This window comes from Plodia interpunctella, chromosome 21 (assembly GCF_027563975.2).
Source record: "Plodia interpunctella isolate USDA-ARS_2022_Savannah chromosome 21, ilPloInte3.2, whole genome shotgun sequence".
NCBI classification, from domain to species: Eukaryota; Metazoa; Arthropoda; class Insecta; order Lepidoptera; family Pyralidae; genus Plodia; species Plodia interpunctella.
In genome coordinates, this window is record NC_071314.1 from 2,893,481 (window position 1) to 2,911,551 (window position 18,071).

At 38.0% G+C, this 18,071-nt stretch overlaps 2 protein-coding genes across 14 annotated transcripts in view; one reads left to right on the forward strand and one right to left on the reverse strand.

Moving 5' to 3' along the window:
• Positions 1-6,014, forward strand: LOC128679069 (phospholipase A2-like). Its single transcript, XM_053761053.1, has 4 exons — positions 1-325; positions 3,627-3,786; positions 4,481-4,633; positions 5,324-6,014. Exons 1-4 carry the CDS (start codon positions 151-153, stop codon positions 5,406-5,408), a joined length of 573 nt encoding a protein of 190 aa, XP_053617028.1. The 5' UTR covers positions 1-150; the 3' UTR covers positions 5,409-6,014.
• Rbp (RIM-binding protein) overlaps positions 5,993-18,071 on the reverse strand; it is a 25,380-nt gene continuing 13,301 nt past the window's right edge. For 2 of the 13 annotated variants that reach the window (XM_053761037.1, XM_053761035.1), the window contains exons 11-21: positions 17,360-17,554; positions 16,872-17,126; positions 15,902-15,961; positions 14,805-14,894; positions 13,787-14,002; positions 13,336-13,566; positions 12,749-12,976; positions 12,390-12,552; positions 11,839-12,021; positions 10,402-10,475; positions 5,993-9,222 (exon numbers count right to left, since the gene is read on the reverse strand). In XM_053761037.1, coding sequence (XP_053617012.1) covers positions 8,725-9,222; positions 10,402-10,475; positions 11,839-12,021; positions 12,390-12,552; positions 12,749-12,976; positions 13,336-13,566; positions 13,787-14,002; positions 14,805-14,894; positions 15,902-15,961; positions 16,872-17,126; positions 17,360-17,554 — 2,193 coding nt within the window. In that variant the 3' untranslated portion in view covers positions 5,993-8,724. The remainder of the gene's footprint in view (positions 9,223-10,401; positions 10,476-11,838; positions 12,022-12,389; positions 12,553-12,748; positions 12,977-13,335; positions 13,567-13,786; positions 14,003-14,804; positions 14,895-15,901; positions 15,962-16,871; positions 17,127-17,359; positions 17,555-18,071) is intronic. The other 11 variants (XM_053761036.1, XM_053761046.1, XM_053761040.1 and 8 more) reach the window with 11 other exon arrangements.

The following is an 18,071-nucleotide window of genomic DNA, read 5'->3' on the forward strand; positions in this document are numbered from 1 at the left end:
ACGTTAAAAATCGCGCTCATTGAAACCGCCGCTTGTGATAAACAAAGTAACGGATATATAAAGAAAAACTTCACATACTCTTTACGTAGTCCTAAAGAAGTCACGTAATTATTTAGTTTAGTTTACTTACAAAAATAAATTATATCAAAAATGAGATCAATAGCTATGTTCTCAGTTGTTTTGCTGAAAATAATAGATTTGAGTAACTGTTGGGTTTTCACAGATGTGAATTACGTGAAGTTAGCTAGGATGGTAGATCATGATGAAGATATGCAGCTGACTGATGATGAACTGAGAAAACTGAAATTCAGTTTGATATACCCAGGTGAGTTTTAAGTACGTTGTCTTCACTTCAGCCACAAGAATTCAACAGCCCATAGATATTATCACTTTCTTCCGAGCGTATTCCTTCATCGACTGCAGCGTTAGCGTTTTCTTTGAACTTCTCGTTCATTTTGTAGGGTCTTCTTGATTGTCAGACCATTGGCACGTAGATTATTCTTGATGACATCAATCCAGCATGTTCACATTGATATATATATATTTTGATATTTTTATGATATTTTTTACGAGTTCACATTGATAGATAATTCTTTGGTGGATGAGTTATTGTCAGTCGTCAATTTGTGGTCGCAATGTCAGCTTTCTTCCGTTCGAATATTGTATAACAATGTACATGACACACCGATAAATAAATTACATTCGTCGAATATAGATGTATATCGATAAATATGTTGATTTGGTCAAATTTATTTCTACCAAAGTACCTATACCAACGCGACTAGTCAATTATTGAAAATAAAGTATTTATATTTTTATGCTAATTAGAGAAACTACTTACAGTAGTTTTTTTACAACGCTGTCCGCTATTCTACTCGTATTGTTTTCTTACTTATTAAAAAGCGAACATTTATGTAACGGATTAATTTATCGGCTCATAACGTTTTATAGCTTTGTGGTTGAACATCAAATCAAGTAAACCACATCGTAACAATAGGTACGGAATTTTATGAGATCTACTGAAGCTAGACCCGATGAATACTAACCATCTGAAACAAAAAAAAAATCGATATAACTAAGTAAATAACCAACAAAATAAACTAGACCAAAATCGGTTTAATCGTTCGGAAGTAACGATGGCTAATAATACATAGACTCGTCCAATTTATAATACCCCTCTGTTAACAGCGAGGGTTAAAATAAAAAAATTAAAGAGGCTACTTACTTGCGGTTTATTACTATCATCATAGGAACTGGAGGGTGGTCATCATCCGCCTACCATTATACCACATTATGTGGGGTCGGTACATCACGTCAGTAGAGGCGTGTGGTCCTGCCCTAGAATAGGACTATTTCAAATTCAAATTCAAATCATTTATTCAGAAATTAGACCTTCACAGGCACTTTTTCTCGTCAATCTTTAAATTTATAGTTATTTCTCACAAGCTAGAAACTACTGGCATTTCGGAACGACCACTGCTGAGAAGAAATGCCGAAAGAAACTCATTTGAACAGTGTTGGTCCCTATCATGCCAGATCGGCTTACCATTGTTGTTTCTTACAAAAAATTTTTTTTTTCTTTTCTTTCTAATAATATATAAAAGTACATAATGTACATAGTCAAAAGGTATATCAAAACAGGTTATGATTGTGATCCGAGTGCTGATTATAATATATATATATATATATCGATGTGAAACACAATTAACTTACATGAAAATATATGAGAAACGAGATGACCAGTTCCCTCTGGCAGCACCCGTTCACGAGTTGACGCATGGGACAGCCATCGCGTAGCTCAACCATAATAGAGGGAACCTCACGACCCGGCCCACGACGCCACCACCAGATTGACCATTTGAGTGAGCATGACACACTCGATTCCCATGACTTCATAATTACAATTCTTATTCGTCGAAATAGAAGTATAATTCAGACACTTGAAGATCACAAATCACGTACATGTTTTACAAATAAAATTTAAATGCCATACGAATTATTATAACAAAATTCAAAATTGTGAATAAAATAATAAAAAACAGTAAAATAAAAATTAGGAGATCATGTGTGGAGTGGCAAAGTTGTCGGGAGGATCCAAGCGTTTTTATCAGTCAAATAGGCGTTAATTGTGTAATACGCTTTATCCATTAAATTTTTCTTAACATAAATTTTAAAATTTTTCATTGGCAGATTAATAGCCTCTGCAGGGAGTTTATTGAATAATTTTACACTTTGACCCACGAAAGACCGCCGAACCTTTTTAAGCCTGAATCTATTCATACAAAGTTTGTGCTTATTTCTAGTGTTTACACTATTTACTTCGTTTAATTTTTTATATAAATGTAAATTTGATTTGACAAAAATAAGCACATCAAAGATATACTGACATACCACAGTGAGGATGTTAATTGATTTGAAGAGTTCTTGAAGAGAATCTCGAGGTTTTAACCCATAAATAAAACGGATAGCTCTTTTCTGTAATACAAAAATTTTTCCTATGTCAGCTGCATTACCCCAAACTAATAGTCCGTAGGACATAATGCTATGAAAGTAGCTGAAATACACAAGTCTAGCTGTATCTATGTTCGTACACTGTCTGATCCTTCTCACTGCAAAAGCTGCCGTACTAAGTTTTTTGGCCGTGATTTCAATATGTTTATCCCACTTTAATTTGTCGTCCACAGTAATGCCCAGGAATTTAGTACTATGTACCCATTCCAGAGCTTTACCATTTACTGTTAAAGGTATAACATTGTGCGAGTTATTTAAGAGAGAAAATTTAATACATTTTGTCTTCTCTGTATTTAGAGCTAAGTTGTTGGTTGTAAACCAGTTAAGCACTACCGACATGCTATTACTTATAAAGTTATAGTTTTCACTTTTTCTATCGATTCAAAATACCCCGTGGATGTCGTGCAAGAGGACTAAGCGATAGGCTATGATAGCTTTGCGAAGAGATAGACTAGGATAGCTTTGCGAAAGAGGGTTGATTTTATGATAATTTTCTTAAGTAAGCCCTGAGCTTCGGGACTCCTAACCTAACCTAACCGGAAACATCGGATCAGTTACTTCATCCATCTCTTCTTCGGCCTTCTCCTACTTATTTTTCCATTAACTTTAAAATCTACAATCCTTCTAACAACGTTGTTCTCCTTCCTTCTACGTTCCCATAATGTGACCATACCATTCGTGAACTGATACAAGTGATGTCATGATTATTGTAATTGAACAGGAAAGTGGACGACAGTTAAATTGCATTTTACCAAAATAGGTGGTCAAGTGCTTAAGACAGTGCGCTTGATCGTAATGTCCCAGGTTCAAATCCACTAGTGCCACATGAGTTTGTGTACCAATCTGATTCATGTATAGTAGTTTTTATAGACCACCACTTGCTACCGATGAAGGAAAAATATCGTGAGGAAACCTGCAAACTGGTTGACAGTTTAAGTTCACTTGTGTGTAAGCTATTACTTGCCATTAGACGGAATCGTGAAAGTCACGACAGATGCGTTTAGGCGACTTCAATAAAATCTGACACCAGTTTTAGCAAGAAGAACAGAATTGGGGAAACTAGAGCTTGTCTCTTGAACTTTTCTCGCAGTCAGTTAAAAATAGAAATGTTTTAGGTACAAAATGGTGCGGTCCTGGGAACGTTGCAGATGATTTCGACGATTTGGGTGTCGCGAAGGACACAGACATGTGTTGTCGCGCACATGACAACTGTCCAGGCGTGATACCGGCTGGAGAGACCAAGTTCAACCTCACTAATGAAGCATTCTATTCAAGGTAACGAACCGCTGTCAAATTATACAGTTTGTTGTAAAATGTAATACGTACAGTCAAAATCACATCAACCTACCCAAATTCATTGCAAACTCAGCGCTATTATCCCGCCATAGAGGTTCATGCAGGGTAACTGTACAAGCGGTAAGACACGGTTGGTTATGCGAAGTTTTAGTCAAGTAAATATAAACAAGTATAAAAAGGGTGCTCGTAAGGAGGCTTTCTTATTCGTTATAGTCAGATGCGTCTGAAGATGAAGACTAAAATTGTATAAAAAAAGTGTACAGGTATATATTAATTTGGAACAATATATACAGGATCTACCCAAGGTACCCACCGTATCTTACCATTTTGTGTTTATATAAATATACACACAACCTGTTAATAATTTGTTCACGGAAATAGTAATAAGTAACGATGTCCTACTAATCCTACTGATATTATAAATGCGAAAGTTTGTGAGGTTGTATGTGTAAATGTAGGTACCTATGTTTGTTACCTTTTCTCGCAAAATCTACTGGACGGATTGTTATAAAATTTGGTACACGGGTAAAATATAACCCGTCATCGAATCAATAACCTATTAACGCTAGTAAGCTATATACAGCATTACCAAGGGTGTCACAATTGCATTGCATATTTTGTGGCCAAGGATAAAAGAGTAAATAAGTGATATTTAATTGTGATGTTCGATCAGATTGAGTTGTGAATGCGACGAAGAATTCCGCCAGTGTCTTCACAAGGTCGACTCGAAGGTGTCCAGTCAAATCGGCTCCATATACTTCAACGCCCTTGGTCAGGAGTGCTACAGGAAAGACTATCCCATCAAGTCTTGCAGAAAACGAGGAGGGTTGGTATCGTATACGCTTAATAATGTTATAAAAAGTGGCGAGGCTATTTTACCAAGCTTTTATTTAGTGTCATTGGTCCCATTGTCTGGGTGTAATCAAATCTTGCAAGTTTAATTTCACCCTCTTCCAGTTCAGCTACAGAGTTCAAATTTCCCACATCGTTTCAGTTTCTATGACAACGCATTATAGCATAAGAATGACCTGATGGTGTAGCCCGGATCGTCTCCAAACATGGGCTTTTTTGCAGGCGTTAAATGCTACAATATCTCTTTAAGGTCAATAAAAGATTGAAGCAGGAATGTCATTTTTGTAATAAAAAAAAACTTGTTTCTCATATCGGCGTGATCATGGTTTTATTTTCAGTTGTGACGACCCGAATCCCGAGATCAGTTTTAAATAAACCTTTGAAGATTCGGCTGTGGTTTTACAACTGGCCGCCTGCCTAATTTCAACCCCCTTCGGGAATGCTGTTGTTGATTAGCCGCCACGGCTTTATCATTTATTTTTTTCTCTCTCATCTCTATGTTTCCGGGGCATATGCATTGCATTGAGCTGTGACACTGCGAAACCCGGGGTCAGCCTAAAAATAACCTTGTTATTTCGAAGATTCTGTTGTTATTTTACAACGGTACTGCTTGACCTCCTTAAGAATGCTGTTGTTGCCTTCTAATAATAAACTGAAATTTCAGGTGGCTAAGCCGAAAATGCCTGGAATACGAATATGACAAGAACGGCGAACAAAAATATCAATGGTTTTACGTCCCAAATTACTGATGAGGTGTGTATTTCTGTGATAATAGGTATTGTAGTTAGATTAATGTTATATTTGTTAATTTATTGTTTTGTTTAGTAATTTATTGATTGTGTGTCGATTATTTTCAATCACGGAAACAGTGCTATTTGTATAAGATTTAATTTAACTATGGTAAGAACACAAGTGTGTCGTATATTCAGTTTTTTTTTTATTAGGCATTAAAATACTTTGAATACCAATTTAATAAGCTAAAATATGTTTTGTCTTCTGTCAATGTTAAATATTATGAAGTGTGATAGTGACAAAACATATTTTAGCATATAGTGTGTTTAACTTTTGTATGAGCAACGGGGTAAGACTTTACTACAATATCCTGATGTTACATCGTAAATATACTTTTAAAAAAGGGAAATGAAGTTGTTAGTGTAGTAATTTTTAGATTTTAAATTATTATGTTATGTGCAGGTTTTACATTTATTTTATTTATGTCTATTTACTATATTCCAAATGGCCCCCGATTTGTATGAGGAAGAAACAGGGAAGACAGTTCAGTTGAGAAATTAAAATATGGAGGGTCGTTTTGTGGGTGTAAAAATACAGTAAATAAAGAAGCGGCATTTGTATTATTTATTTTGTCTCAGCATATTTCATTGGTACATTGTTAGAGATTTATCCAGTATAGTGTTTCATCATTAATTAATAAGTAATATACAACTCTTTATATTAAATTATGCACACATGACTGTACGATTAATATACATATTTTATATTATCCCGTATAAATAACCATACACGTAGTTATACATGTCGCGATAAAAGATATGAATACAGATCTATAACAATTTATAAACAAGTGAACAACTTCGAACGGTGTTAGAAATAACGCTAGAATATCCATTAATGATAGAAAAACTTCAAATACAGGTTATATAGGTAGATATGTAGCACAGTGCTTAGCTAACAATATTTTACCCCAGGCGCACGCATGATTATGTACAACCAATTAAATATACATACATAGTTATACAATATATGGGACTAATAGTGGGGTTATACATGTTACATACGATGTTATAACTAGGAATCGCAAGCTAAATCTGGATTTATATGTGAAAAGATTAAAATACACAAGTACGAGAACGTTGTATAGATATGAAGCGTTAGAGGACTTATTAAAGAATCCCTTGTACGAAGTGAGCAATCTCCGATAGCCTACAAACCAAGCGACCTTATCGCCAATATATACAACAACAACATTAGAACATTAATAAATTATTTAGTTTCAACGTCGTTCGTAGGACTCCTTTGTTATTTTTATTTTTTATAAAGGTTATAAGATTTAATCGATATAATAACAGAATTATTGCATAAATTTGAACATGACAGCGCGACTTATAACGTAAATTTTTTTGATCTGCTATTTATAAGTAGAATTACTAATTTTAATCAGCTCGCGGTAGTAGAAGAATATCGAGAAAAGTACATTCTTCTACTTATGATGACACATCGTGTGACTTAGGTCATTTTACTGTGTCTTTTTTCTATTATATCTTCTTTTCAGGCGTTTCATATCATAAATATATGTTTGGATGCATTATAAATGTATAGTACACCTCTAAAGTAACGAAACATCATGCAAGCAGTCTTGTCCGTTCCTCACACGAGCAGCATAGCAGACCGTGTAGATACCTTATAATACCGTTCACAAACCTTATTCTATAACAAAACAAGATCTTTCAGCTCGTGTATTCGCAGGAAAACTTGCTTGTTAACTATGAAAGAAAACAATTAATTTCCTAAGGTGAATGATAGGATAATATATAAGCAGATATAAATATATAGCATAGAGATAATTTAAACAAAAAAGAAAAACAAGCGCTCCCCACTATGACTTGAGTAGCACTAGCGGGACGTGTATTTTTAATAATGATAACCTCTACCACGAACGTTAGTAACAACCATAATTTATTGGACATTAAAATATCTTCTTTAACAAATAATGTTTTAATTAAGCGTCTTAATAGATATGAAAAAATTCCATCAATAATCCATCAATTGAGTTGTTTCAAGTATTTCTAGTTAGTGATAAATGACGCAGTAGTTATAATTTTACAAGAATGATAAAGATGGTATCACGTCTACTATCACAGAATATTATTATTTCGAGAATATTTAAGGGACCAGGCGTATAAATTTAATGCGCTTACTTAAAACTCTTATAATACCAATGAATATTTAAATTGCAGCAGTGGACCTCGCTTGTGGTTACTGACAAATCCCAGTAGGCACCCAACTCCGTAAATTACCACATGCTCATTCAGTAATCATATCGACATACTAAATTGTATCTCGTTTTGATATTATTAGTAGGAAATTTGAAGAATCACTTACACTTTATTTGATTTTTTAAATATGATTGATAGTTGCGGTTACATACATTGATGACATGTTACAGTTATTATGTTTTAATTATTGAACACATTTTATTTTCAAATTATCAGTTATCGAAAAAAAAAGCGGAGATTAAAATAATTTATTATTGGTCGGTAGGACGGTAACAATGGGACACAGTGTCATAGAGAGAAAAAAATCCGTCATAGAGAACACGAGTAAATAATTTTCGAAATATTATCTAAATATTCAGACTGTAAATTAATGAAACATTTCTGTTGCAACATTTAAATATACGTTTTTCATTTCATAGCTAGCGATCGAGAAAGTAGAAAATCACAACAATTCTATTCCTCTTGGATTGTGTAGTATCTAGACAATAACTGTTAAGTATATCATTTTCTTACCTACATACGAAATAATTCAAATATGTATAAACAATTCACTCATAAATATATTCTAATCTAACAGAAGGATTATAGGTAGTCCAAGAATTAGAAAACATCATATAGGTACACAACTAACTTCAGGTGTTTAAACTTCAACCGTGGGTACTATCGAGACAGCACTAATATTTGAATATTCACTAGACTGTGCGTTTATTGAATTTTTATTTACAAAATTTTCTATAAAGTAAGTACTCTCATTCCGTAGCCGGCCATGAACCGTTAAAGTAGAAAATTTCCACGCGCACCATGACGGGAACCCACATCCAAGTCCAATCGTGGCGATTCACCCAACGCAACCGCAACATTAACGCAACACGTCTCCAAATCGCACCTTCAAATATATTGGTGTTGGAGTCTATTAAGGCGTACGATTCTACTGAGCCCGTTTCTTCGGAACTTGACTCTTCGGAGGTTCTAACGGAGTGAGGGAAACTCACGCGCGGAACCTCATTATATTGAGGGCCATGGCGCAGGGGGCTACGAGCCCACTCCGACATTATTTGCCGCCTAGTCCGAACTTCATAAAGATGAGTTCCTTGCCTTTGCTGAGGATATCGCCGCCGGGGGCGGTCATTTCGGAGAACTTCTGCATGAGGTTGGGCTGGGATGTAGGTGGTACCTGAGCGGGAGGCAAGGGTTGTGCGGTGGGAGCGGGGACGACCGCAGGGCCAGCGCGGCGCGCCGGGGAGACGTTGGATGTGGCGCCAGTGACCTGACCGCCCACCCCTGCCACCACCCCGCCGCTGCCAGCGCTGCCCATGGGAGTTCCCGCTGACCCTGTGCCTCCTAAGTTGCCCATGCCGCCCATATTGTTCATGGCTCCCATGCTGTTCATGTTGCTCATGCCGCCCATGTTGATGTTGGCCATTCCCCCCACGTTCCCCGCTCCGCCCCCCGTGCCCGGCGACTGCACGGTGGGGGTGCCCGCGTTACCAGCGCTCGTGCGCGCGATCGTGCTCGTTGCCTGCACGTTCCCCACGCCTCTCGCTCTCGCCTGCGGGTCCAACCAAGTATACATTCTAGCGTATGCTTTCTAACTTAGAATTAAATATTAAAAGCAGATGATTTTTGTAAATGACACTATGATGAGAAATAAATCTGTATAACATATGAAAAATAATATGCAGTATCACGAAAAAGAAAACTGAGTATGATTTTATCAGAACTTTTATTTATTCAAATCAAGGCACTCTAAATAAATTATGGTGAGATTTGTTTGAAAATGCATATTATATTCTTTAAGAATGACATATCATGTACATTGCCCTAAGAATACATTAAAATTTACCTTTTATAGAAAAATACTATATTTGTTCCAGAATTTAAGACGTAATAGGCTACATTATATACTATCATATTACTTTGCAAAAATTGTATTATACTTAAAATCCAGGTACCATGCTATACCTGTATTTAATATTATTTTAAAATTATAAATTTTAAAAATATGTGCGATATAATTCATGCACTACAATAGTTCAAGCTGGTGAGAGATAAGATTTAAAATAAAATTGTCATTTATGATTTCGGAACAAAGTTTTCAAAATTATTCGAAAGTTTCACTGCTAGAACATTCACGAAATTTTGACATTTTCAAAAGGTACAATCATCATGCTTAGTTCTATTCTACAACAAAAAGCAATCATAGAAATTACTAATCGATTACATAACGAGTTTCTTTTACTTATTTTCGCCGTTAGATAATTTAAAATCTTGAATTACTCGATATCATAATCGATATAGTAATGGGACCACATTCACAGGCCTTAGAGTTTGTATTTACATCATGGTGAATGGGTTATGGTAATAATTTTGAAGTGAGTGAAGTATACGCCAGTGTTTGTTCTGTTCCAGTCTCTGTATGATGTGGTCCAGTATATGGCATGACAGCTAATGACGTGTAATACGAGGATAACTATGGTCTCGATGATAACCGAAACAGTCTAATGGACCAAGTGAGCCAAGGGCCACTGTACGTAACTAGATCCGGCCTGTACACTGAGCGTAATAATGAAACACAAGATAAATATAGATAAATAAATGAAGAAAAGGAAACAGTGAAATAATAATCTAGAGATATGAAGTGACAGTTCAACAAAAAACGACTAGTATCGTTGCATAGTTTAATTTGAAACAGTATTGTTGTGGGTCGATTTACAAACGGTATTTTTACCTGAGAATTCGCCTGTTCTGGATTACTGGCGCATGTGTTGTGGTCTAACTGAGAAGGGGGAAGAGGGCAGGCATCTAGCAAACAGACAATACACACAACATATATAGTGACCACAGACAACCACTTGAATCTTGGATCACACCTCACGCGCACCGTGAGAACTGTGCTAAAGTATGTTGCGTGTATTTTACTGATGAGCCTACCCACTGACGTGGACTTGTATACAAAATTGGTCATGGCGGGAGAATACGTGAACGAAAATAAAAACAGGATAGAGAGTAGGATAGATAATATAATGAAAAATAATAAGGTTATGTTATTTGGAGGAGGTCCTTAGATTAGATCTCTTAATTGTACCATGTTTCAGTTTAGTGTTTCAAACTATTATAGCCGCATTTATATTATAACTTATTTAGATTCGGTAAGAACGATGTTTGTGACTGTGTAATCCAAGATAGTGTTATTTAGCAAAGTGTACACCAAGAGTCTTTGTGCTCCGTAGATTGCAACCGGACTCGCATTGAGATCAAATGGCTTGCTAGCCGAAAAAGTTTCGAGGAAATCATCAGTACCATCAATTTTATCAGAATTTATTTATAAATCGTTACAAATTGTGCTATTTTGTCAGTTAATGTTTCATTTAGGATAAATTTTGTAAACTGCTTGCAAAATTTAAAATATCATATCTGATTATTGATAGAAGGACATAAGAACATCCATGAAATATGATTTAGGATTCATAAATTATACCACCTATCTCAGCTGACATTAAACCCTTGGTAGGCAGTAGATTTGACGGTAGATTGAAATTTATATTGTCAATAGAAACGTTAAAGACTAAAAGTTTCGAACTCGTGAAACGAGTCCCGTCGCAATCATTATACCGTGTACAGGAAAGATGATAGAGGGTACCAGAGCGAAATAGCTAGCTTCTCTCAGTAGTTACATAGCAAGTCCAAGGTGCAAACATGAAACACTCAAAGCTCTCGGTGACCCAGACCGCGCAGTCACCGAACTTACCTAAACTAGGAGTGGGCTGTCAGCTGCGGTCAATGACGTCACAGCGAGAATTACGTACTTGGTGCACATTTGTCTTTTGTTTCTCTATAGAACACCTTATATCGATGAGTATAAAGTGCAAAGTGCACATAGATTTATCGTATCTCTGATGTACTATTTACAGCAGGCCCTAACGTGGACTACTACATGAATGCGACATTCAATTTAGTGCTTTCACAAAATGAATAAATCAGAGCACGCGCGTTTCTTACTGTTTCTCACGACGTCATCTACCGAAACGGTCAGCCCGATCACTCCGCCTCACATTTTATTAATATCGTTAATTCAAAATCAGTTTATACGTCTAACAGGGAGAGTATCTATGACAGCGAATATGAAAAGCCGACCGCGGCAACAGTAGGGCGGGTGGGCACGCACCTGCCTTCCGGTGGTGGTTACGGGGCGCGGGCGCGACGTTGTCCCTCGGCGGAGGCGGAGGGCCCCGCGCCCCGGGACCCGGTGCGCTGGCGGCGCCCCGCCCGCGCCCCGCGCCTGCCCCTCCCACTGCTCCAGGCCCCACACCGCCCGCGGCTCCCACACCCCGCACCCCACCCGCGCCGCCTGCACGACACAACATTTGCAAATCCACTGACCCCCATCGGCCTAATCTCTAACAGACCTCAGGGTGTAAACTAAAGTTAGACAGCAAAGGCAGAAAGGCGATGACGAAAAGAAGGGTCAGTAGAATAAAAAATAAAATAAGTTAGGGTTGAATACATGCAAGGTTATTTTGTGATTTTTGTGTTCATCAGATGTTGATTGACAAAATTATTATCATCGCTCTTGAGTATTAATGTAATGTATAAATATGCCTTAGAAATCGAATCCGCAGCATGGTTACTTCAAAATCGAATATTCTAATTTGTCGTTAAAACGTATTAAGTATTTCATTTTATCTGAGTACAGCGTGATACTAATAGTGACAGTACCTTGGCTAGTCTGTCCGGGCACCGCGTACTGGTCGTTGGCGTCCGTGAGGAAGTTGCTGGGCACCAACCCCCTGACGCCATCGATCTCCGCCATGTAGAAGCCGTCGTCATCCATCTCGCCGTACACGTGGATTATCTGACCCGTCTGGAAACTTAGCTCTGCCTGGAATAAACAATTATTGTATTTAAGATGGTGCCATCGTAACTTTCAAGTACTTGTAGCTGATACATCAGTAAACACTGAAACTGTGCTTTATTTCTCTGCATCTTAAATTTATTGATACTATCATATCCTAGTACTTTTTTAGTATCGATTATTCGTATGTACGTCTATGTATCGATTAGTAAGAGTAACTTACATCAGCATCGACGTTAGGGCTGAGTTCCTGAGGGTCGTAATCGTAGAGCGCGACCATCCGTCTGACGGGCTGGGTGGCGTACGCGTCTGTCCAGCGGTCCCTGGGCTTGGGGGCAGCCTGGGCAGCTTCTTGCTCGGACAGCTCTGCCACCATGTTGTGGGGCACGTAGCCCCGCCGCCCGCGGCACTCGCCCCAATAGAAGCCGTCGGCATCTTTGTCGCCCCACACCTAGTGAGACAGCAAAATTTTACGTTTACATACAACCCTCACGAAATAGAATCTCGCATGGAGCAAAAATTGTAAAGAATCTGCCAACTCTTTGTGTGATGGTAACTAACCTTTCATTATTGGTTAAGTTTAATATATCTTATTATATAAATGCATAGGTACCACCATAAGAAATACCATAATTAAAGATATGATATTAATTAATTGACAACAAAAATTGTCTGTCAGGAATGCGTTTCTTTTATTTTAGTTAATGTTTTCTTTATGGTTGTTTAACTTGCATGTCAATCGTTGCATGCCGAAAAATTAATACATTTTAATTTATTGAACATCAAATGAATACAACGAACTGTTCATACCTTGATGGTATCACCTTCGCTGAAGGGCAACTCTTCGTCACAGCTCTCTGGGTTGGGGCTCATGGTGGCAGGGTCGTAGTCGAACAATGCGATGAAGTAGCGACTCCTCTTGGATTGCTGGAGACCTTGCGGCTGATGATGCCGCATCTGCGCTGGTTGGGGCCCCCGGGGCCCGGCGGGGGGCACTCCTCGTGGCCCGTATTGCATGCCGGCCTGCTGTCCTTGTTGTTGCTGTCATATAAAAGACTGTTAAAACAATACATAATATAAATCATTCAATCATTCAAAATTCATGTAAATTCATCTTCTCTCTATTCAATTGAATTTTTGCGTCTCTGCACAGTAAAAATAAAATAGAATAGAAAATAGGTAGGTAATTTATGGAAATCTATTCAAAAACTACGGGAAGAACAATTTCTGATATTAAAGGCAAAAGGTAAGGGAAAAGAACCTGGTGCGGGTTGGGAGGGCGGCCTCTTTCATGATGGTTTCTTGGTGGTGGGTTTTGGTACGGCTGCGGCTGGCCGGAGTACGGGGTCTGCTGGTTACTTGGGAACTGGCCGGCTTGTTGATAGGGGGGTTGCTGCGTGCCATGGTAGGCTTGTGTACTCTGGTACTGCGCCCCCGATGGCTGCTGCGACGCTTGCGCTGGTTGGGACGGTTGCTGCTGACGTCCGTACGAACCAACACATTAATAAGGTTAGATTTTCCATTAAAAAAGCCAACAGCAATATTTAAGCCCATAGCCATATTTTCTTCTGTGGCGTTGCGTCAAAGCGATAAAATTACCTGCTCCTTGGACGTATATAAACAAGACATTCCGTTGTAGCTCTAGTCAACCCCCATGCACAACGAAAGCTAGCGTGCAGCGCTTACACTTGAAACCATATCATTCATAGCAGATAATATAACTGTTGGTCCCAAAAGTGCTTGTCAGCGTACGTATATAATAAAACAAAATTGAACTTCGAATCATTAAAATATATTTCAAAATAATCTCTGAATCCGGTTTAATCCGAAATGTCTTACCCTTACTCCTTAACATACAGAGGAACTGACTTTGGAAGGTGTGTGACAGGAGTAGTGAGTGTACGCGTCGAAGCCAAGACAACATGCAGGAACAGTCAAACAACACGCGCTGTACATGCTCGAGTGATATGAAATTGTATCGAGTGCTCTGTGGACCTACGTAATTTTGGATTGCCTAACTGTCACATCGGACGGACCTCGTGATCTGTCTTTGCTGACGTGTCTTTAACCTGGACGTGTTCGGGACGCGTGGATCTGTGTCGAGTGTGTGGCATCGAACATCGAGGACGGTACAAGTGAAGATTACAACACAGAACACCGAGAAATGAAAACTCGTGGTCGGGAGAATCCGCACAAAGTTGAAAGAGACAGAGAGAGAGCAGAGTGAATAGTGCTAGCACATGTAGAGCACATCGATGAGAATTAGAGAGATCGCAGACCTGCGTGCGGCGACGCGACGCCTCCTCATCCTCGCTACCCAGCTCCGCAGCGCCCTCTTTAGTGATTTCGATGGCTGGTATTCCCGATTGCTAGGTACCACACGGTTATTCAAAATTTTAGCATTGATCTTTTTAAACAAGATAAAACAATGTGAAATTATGGACGTGCTGACATAGTTTATGGTCGATGCGCATGACGAAATGGTGCTGATTGGTGACGTGATCTTGTTTCCTTTTATCATGAAATATTCGGACAATAGTTTCGGTCGTTAATTTTTGTAAGAAGCGAACGAACTTAAGCTTTAGGTTACGAGTGTACTCTAAATACATGAAGTACCTATAACAATAACTGCATTGATAGATTGTAAGTAGATAGATGTTTAGAGCAGTGAAGCCGCGGAAGCGGAAGTGGAAGATTGAAAGATGCTTGGAAGCATTCGGTTTGTCGTAGTGACAATCTATGGAATTGGCGTTGCGACTTGTATTTTTATTTCATGTACAGTTATATTATGAGTAGATAGGTGTTCGTCGATGAAATGTAGATGAGATATGTATGACATGATTGGTACCTAGACTATATCAGTTGCGCAGTGAATATTTGGTTACTAGACCCTACTATCTAGTTATAACATTTTATTATATCGCGATGATCCTTTACAGTTCTAATGCCTGTCTGCTGCAATTCTATTTTCTATGTTTTTTCCTATTTTTTATAAGTTCTAATATCTGTATGTATATCAAATTATTCGTTACAAAATATATAATATAGTATGCATAAATTAGCTAAAATACTTGTTTTCTACTAATTTCTTGACTACTTTTAAAATATTATGTATAAAAGCATACTCAAGTGTATAATATTGTTTTAATATGCTCATTATATGACTACATTAGTATTTATAAGTATTATGATACTATTATACTGGCACACTGTGGAAGTAAAATCGTAAATAAATAAATAGTAACTCATTACATAACTAATAACAGAAACAATATACACTCCCAAAACTGAAATTAATTTATAAAACGCTAAACAAAAAGTATAAAACTCCATAAATAAATAAAATATATTTGAAAGACGTGTTAAAATTCCTTACCGAAGGGGTTATTTTGTCGAATATGCTCTTTAGGAGGCCTGTGCCGAATCCACTCGTAGGCTACGGAAAGGTGTATAAAGTTATGTGAGAGAGCGAGGTAAGGTTAGTTTCTAAGTGGAATGATCACAACATGAGCTCCATGGACGTTATTCTGTGTCACAAAGTACAAGCTCTTTATTTTGTTCTAAGTATTATTTGTAATGTGTCGTGCGTTGTTCGGGTATCGGCCAATAGCACTAGAGACTACTCATCTAGTCGCAAGCAGTATGCATTTAATTTTGAACGGTCGAGCCCAGTGCATAGCTAGAGTCGATGGCGCGAGTGGTCGTGTCGTGTAGTCGGTCGGCTGAGAGCTACTGGACATTGAAAAGATGCCAGCGACAGAACCACAGGAGATAGTATAAAGAGTGCAGTTTGCAACACCGATATTACCTGATAAGCAATCTATTGATGTGATCCAACCCAAACAATCACTATTTTTATCGACAATAAATCAGATTTGTATAATTTGCACAACAGATTGCTCATCACGCAAGAAGAGAGCGTTTGACACTGATCATTATAATGATAGCTAAGAAGACACAGACGAAGAATCATCAGATAAAAAAATAAAAGATGAAGCTCATATAAAATACTTAACCAACATCAGAAATAATAATGAACATACTGGCGAAATGAAAGTTGAAGTTACACACGAAATATACAACACTGATTTGCAAACCAAATGTAGACAAAGTGCTGTGACGATAAACATTTATTAATTATTCCTTTCATATATTGAAGTCAAATAAATTACATTGTAATATCTAATGAAATAACAGTTAGGAATTGAAATTATGTATTATTAAGTTTTAAGCAACAATTTATAGTAATGGTTGAAGTTGATTCTAAACACATTACAACACGAAAGAATCAAAGTCAATCACTTTTTAGACAAAATACACATTTAATAAGAAAAATATGAGTTTACCTGAGCTGCATGTTGGTCGTGACGATTGCCAGTAGGGAAAATCTCCTTATCGGACAAATTCTCATCATGTTCTATGACTTGTTGTTGGTGTTGATAAGGTTGTGGTCGCTGGGGCATTCTGTAGCCAGGGGGTACTGGTTGATTGGGAGGGTGTGGACCTCGAGGCATTCTTGATGCCACACCCCGCAGCACCGCAGGCGGGATAGGCGTGGGTGCACTATCACTAGACTGACTATCTCGGGATTTTGTACGAACCTGAAAATTAAAAATCACTTAATTCATTTACCCATCTTATATTTTCAACCTAGTGGTTCTAATGGACTAATCTATGAAAATCGCTATTATCTAAAATGGAGAAATGTATGTTGATAATGTCATTGATCATGACAGTATCAATGCTAGTAGTTAAAAATTTTTGAATAGGTAGGAAAATATTGCCAAAACGTAGCATTTACAGCCAAGTGAAGCTCTAGTACATCGATACTTACTGTGACACATTTGGGATTGAGGCCGATCAGTTTGCCAATGTCGATGAGAGCGTGGTCGCCGGTGGGCGAGTCTACATCGGTGACCTTCTTGCCGTCAGCGTATACCGCGTATCCGGTGACCGGACCCGAAGCCGGGGGCCGGGCCACTGGCTGCCACGTGACCAGCAGCGTGCCGTCCTGAGGCCCCGCTTCCACCTGCGACACCGCACCAATCACCACCAACAATCCAGCCAAATATATGTACGCTAGCCAATTGGGTTTTGACAATATTTTGATGTTTGTGACCATGTTTTACGCTAGAAGCCACATTGAGGAAGGAACTGACAACACAATGGGGTTTGCTAAGCTAACAGTTAGGTGAGCGTTGGGATCGGTCAATACAATTTTTCCTGGAGCTGGATTTATGGTTGCGATTGACGCGACTGCCTCAAGATTGTCGTGCTGTGTGCTTTGAGGATGTGATATTATTTGATTGGAAAAGGAGTGTTGTTTTTAGTGAATTGTATTATACTTATTATCCTTTCAGCACACACTTCGTGGAGAGATTGAAAGCTATATTTTTGTGCTTGTGCTTTGGATCCTGCAGTTTTAAAGTTTTGAGCTTGGGTAATTATCATTCCTGTTGTTATTGTTGTATATTTGTCAAAGTAGGTTACTGCGAGCAAGGAGTGTGAGTGTAAAGAGTATATTGTAAAAATTCAGGGTCATAAAG

What these genes read in the sequence shown, in the direction of transcription:
- LOC128679069 (XM_053761053.1), top strand. Translation starts at nt 151, where the DNA reads ATGAGATCAATAGCTATGTTCTCAGTTGTTTTGCTGAAAATAATAGAT. An exon ending in ATTCAGTTTGATATACCCAG is followed by an intron (nt 326 to 3,626) that starts GTGAGTTTTAAG and finishes GAAATGTTTTAG; the next exon opens with GTACAAAATGGTGCGGTCCT. An exon ending in AATGAAGCATTCTATTCAAG is followed by an intron (nt 3,787 to 4,480) that starts GTAACGAACCGC and finishes ATGTTCGATCAG; the next exon opens with ATTGAGTTGTGAATGCGACG.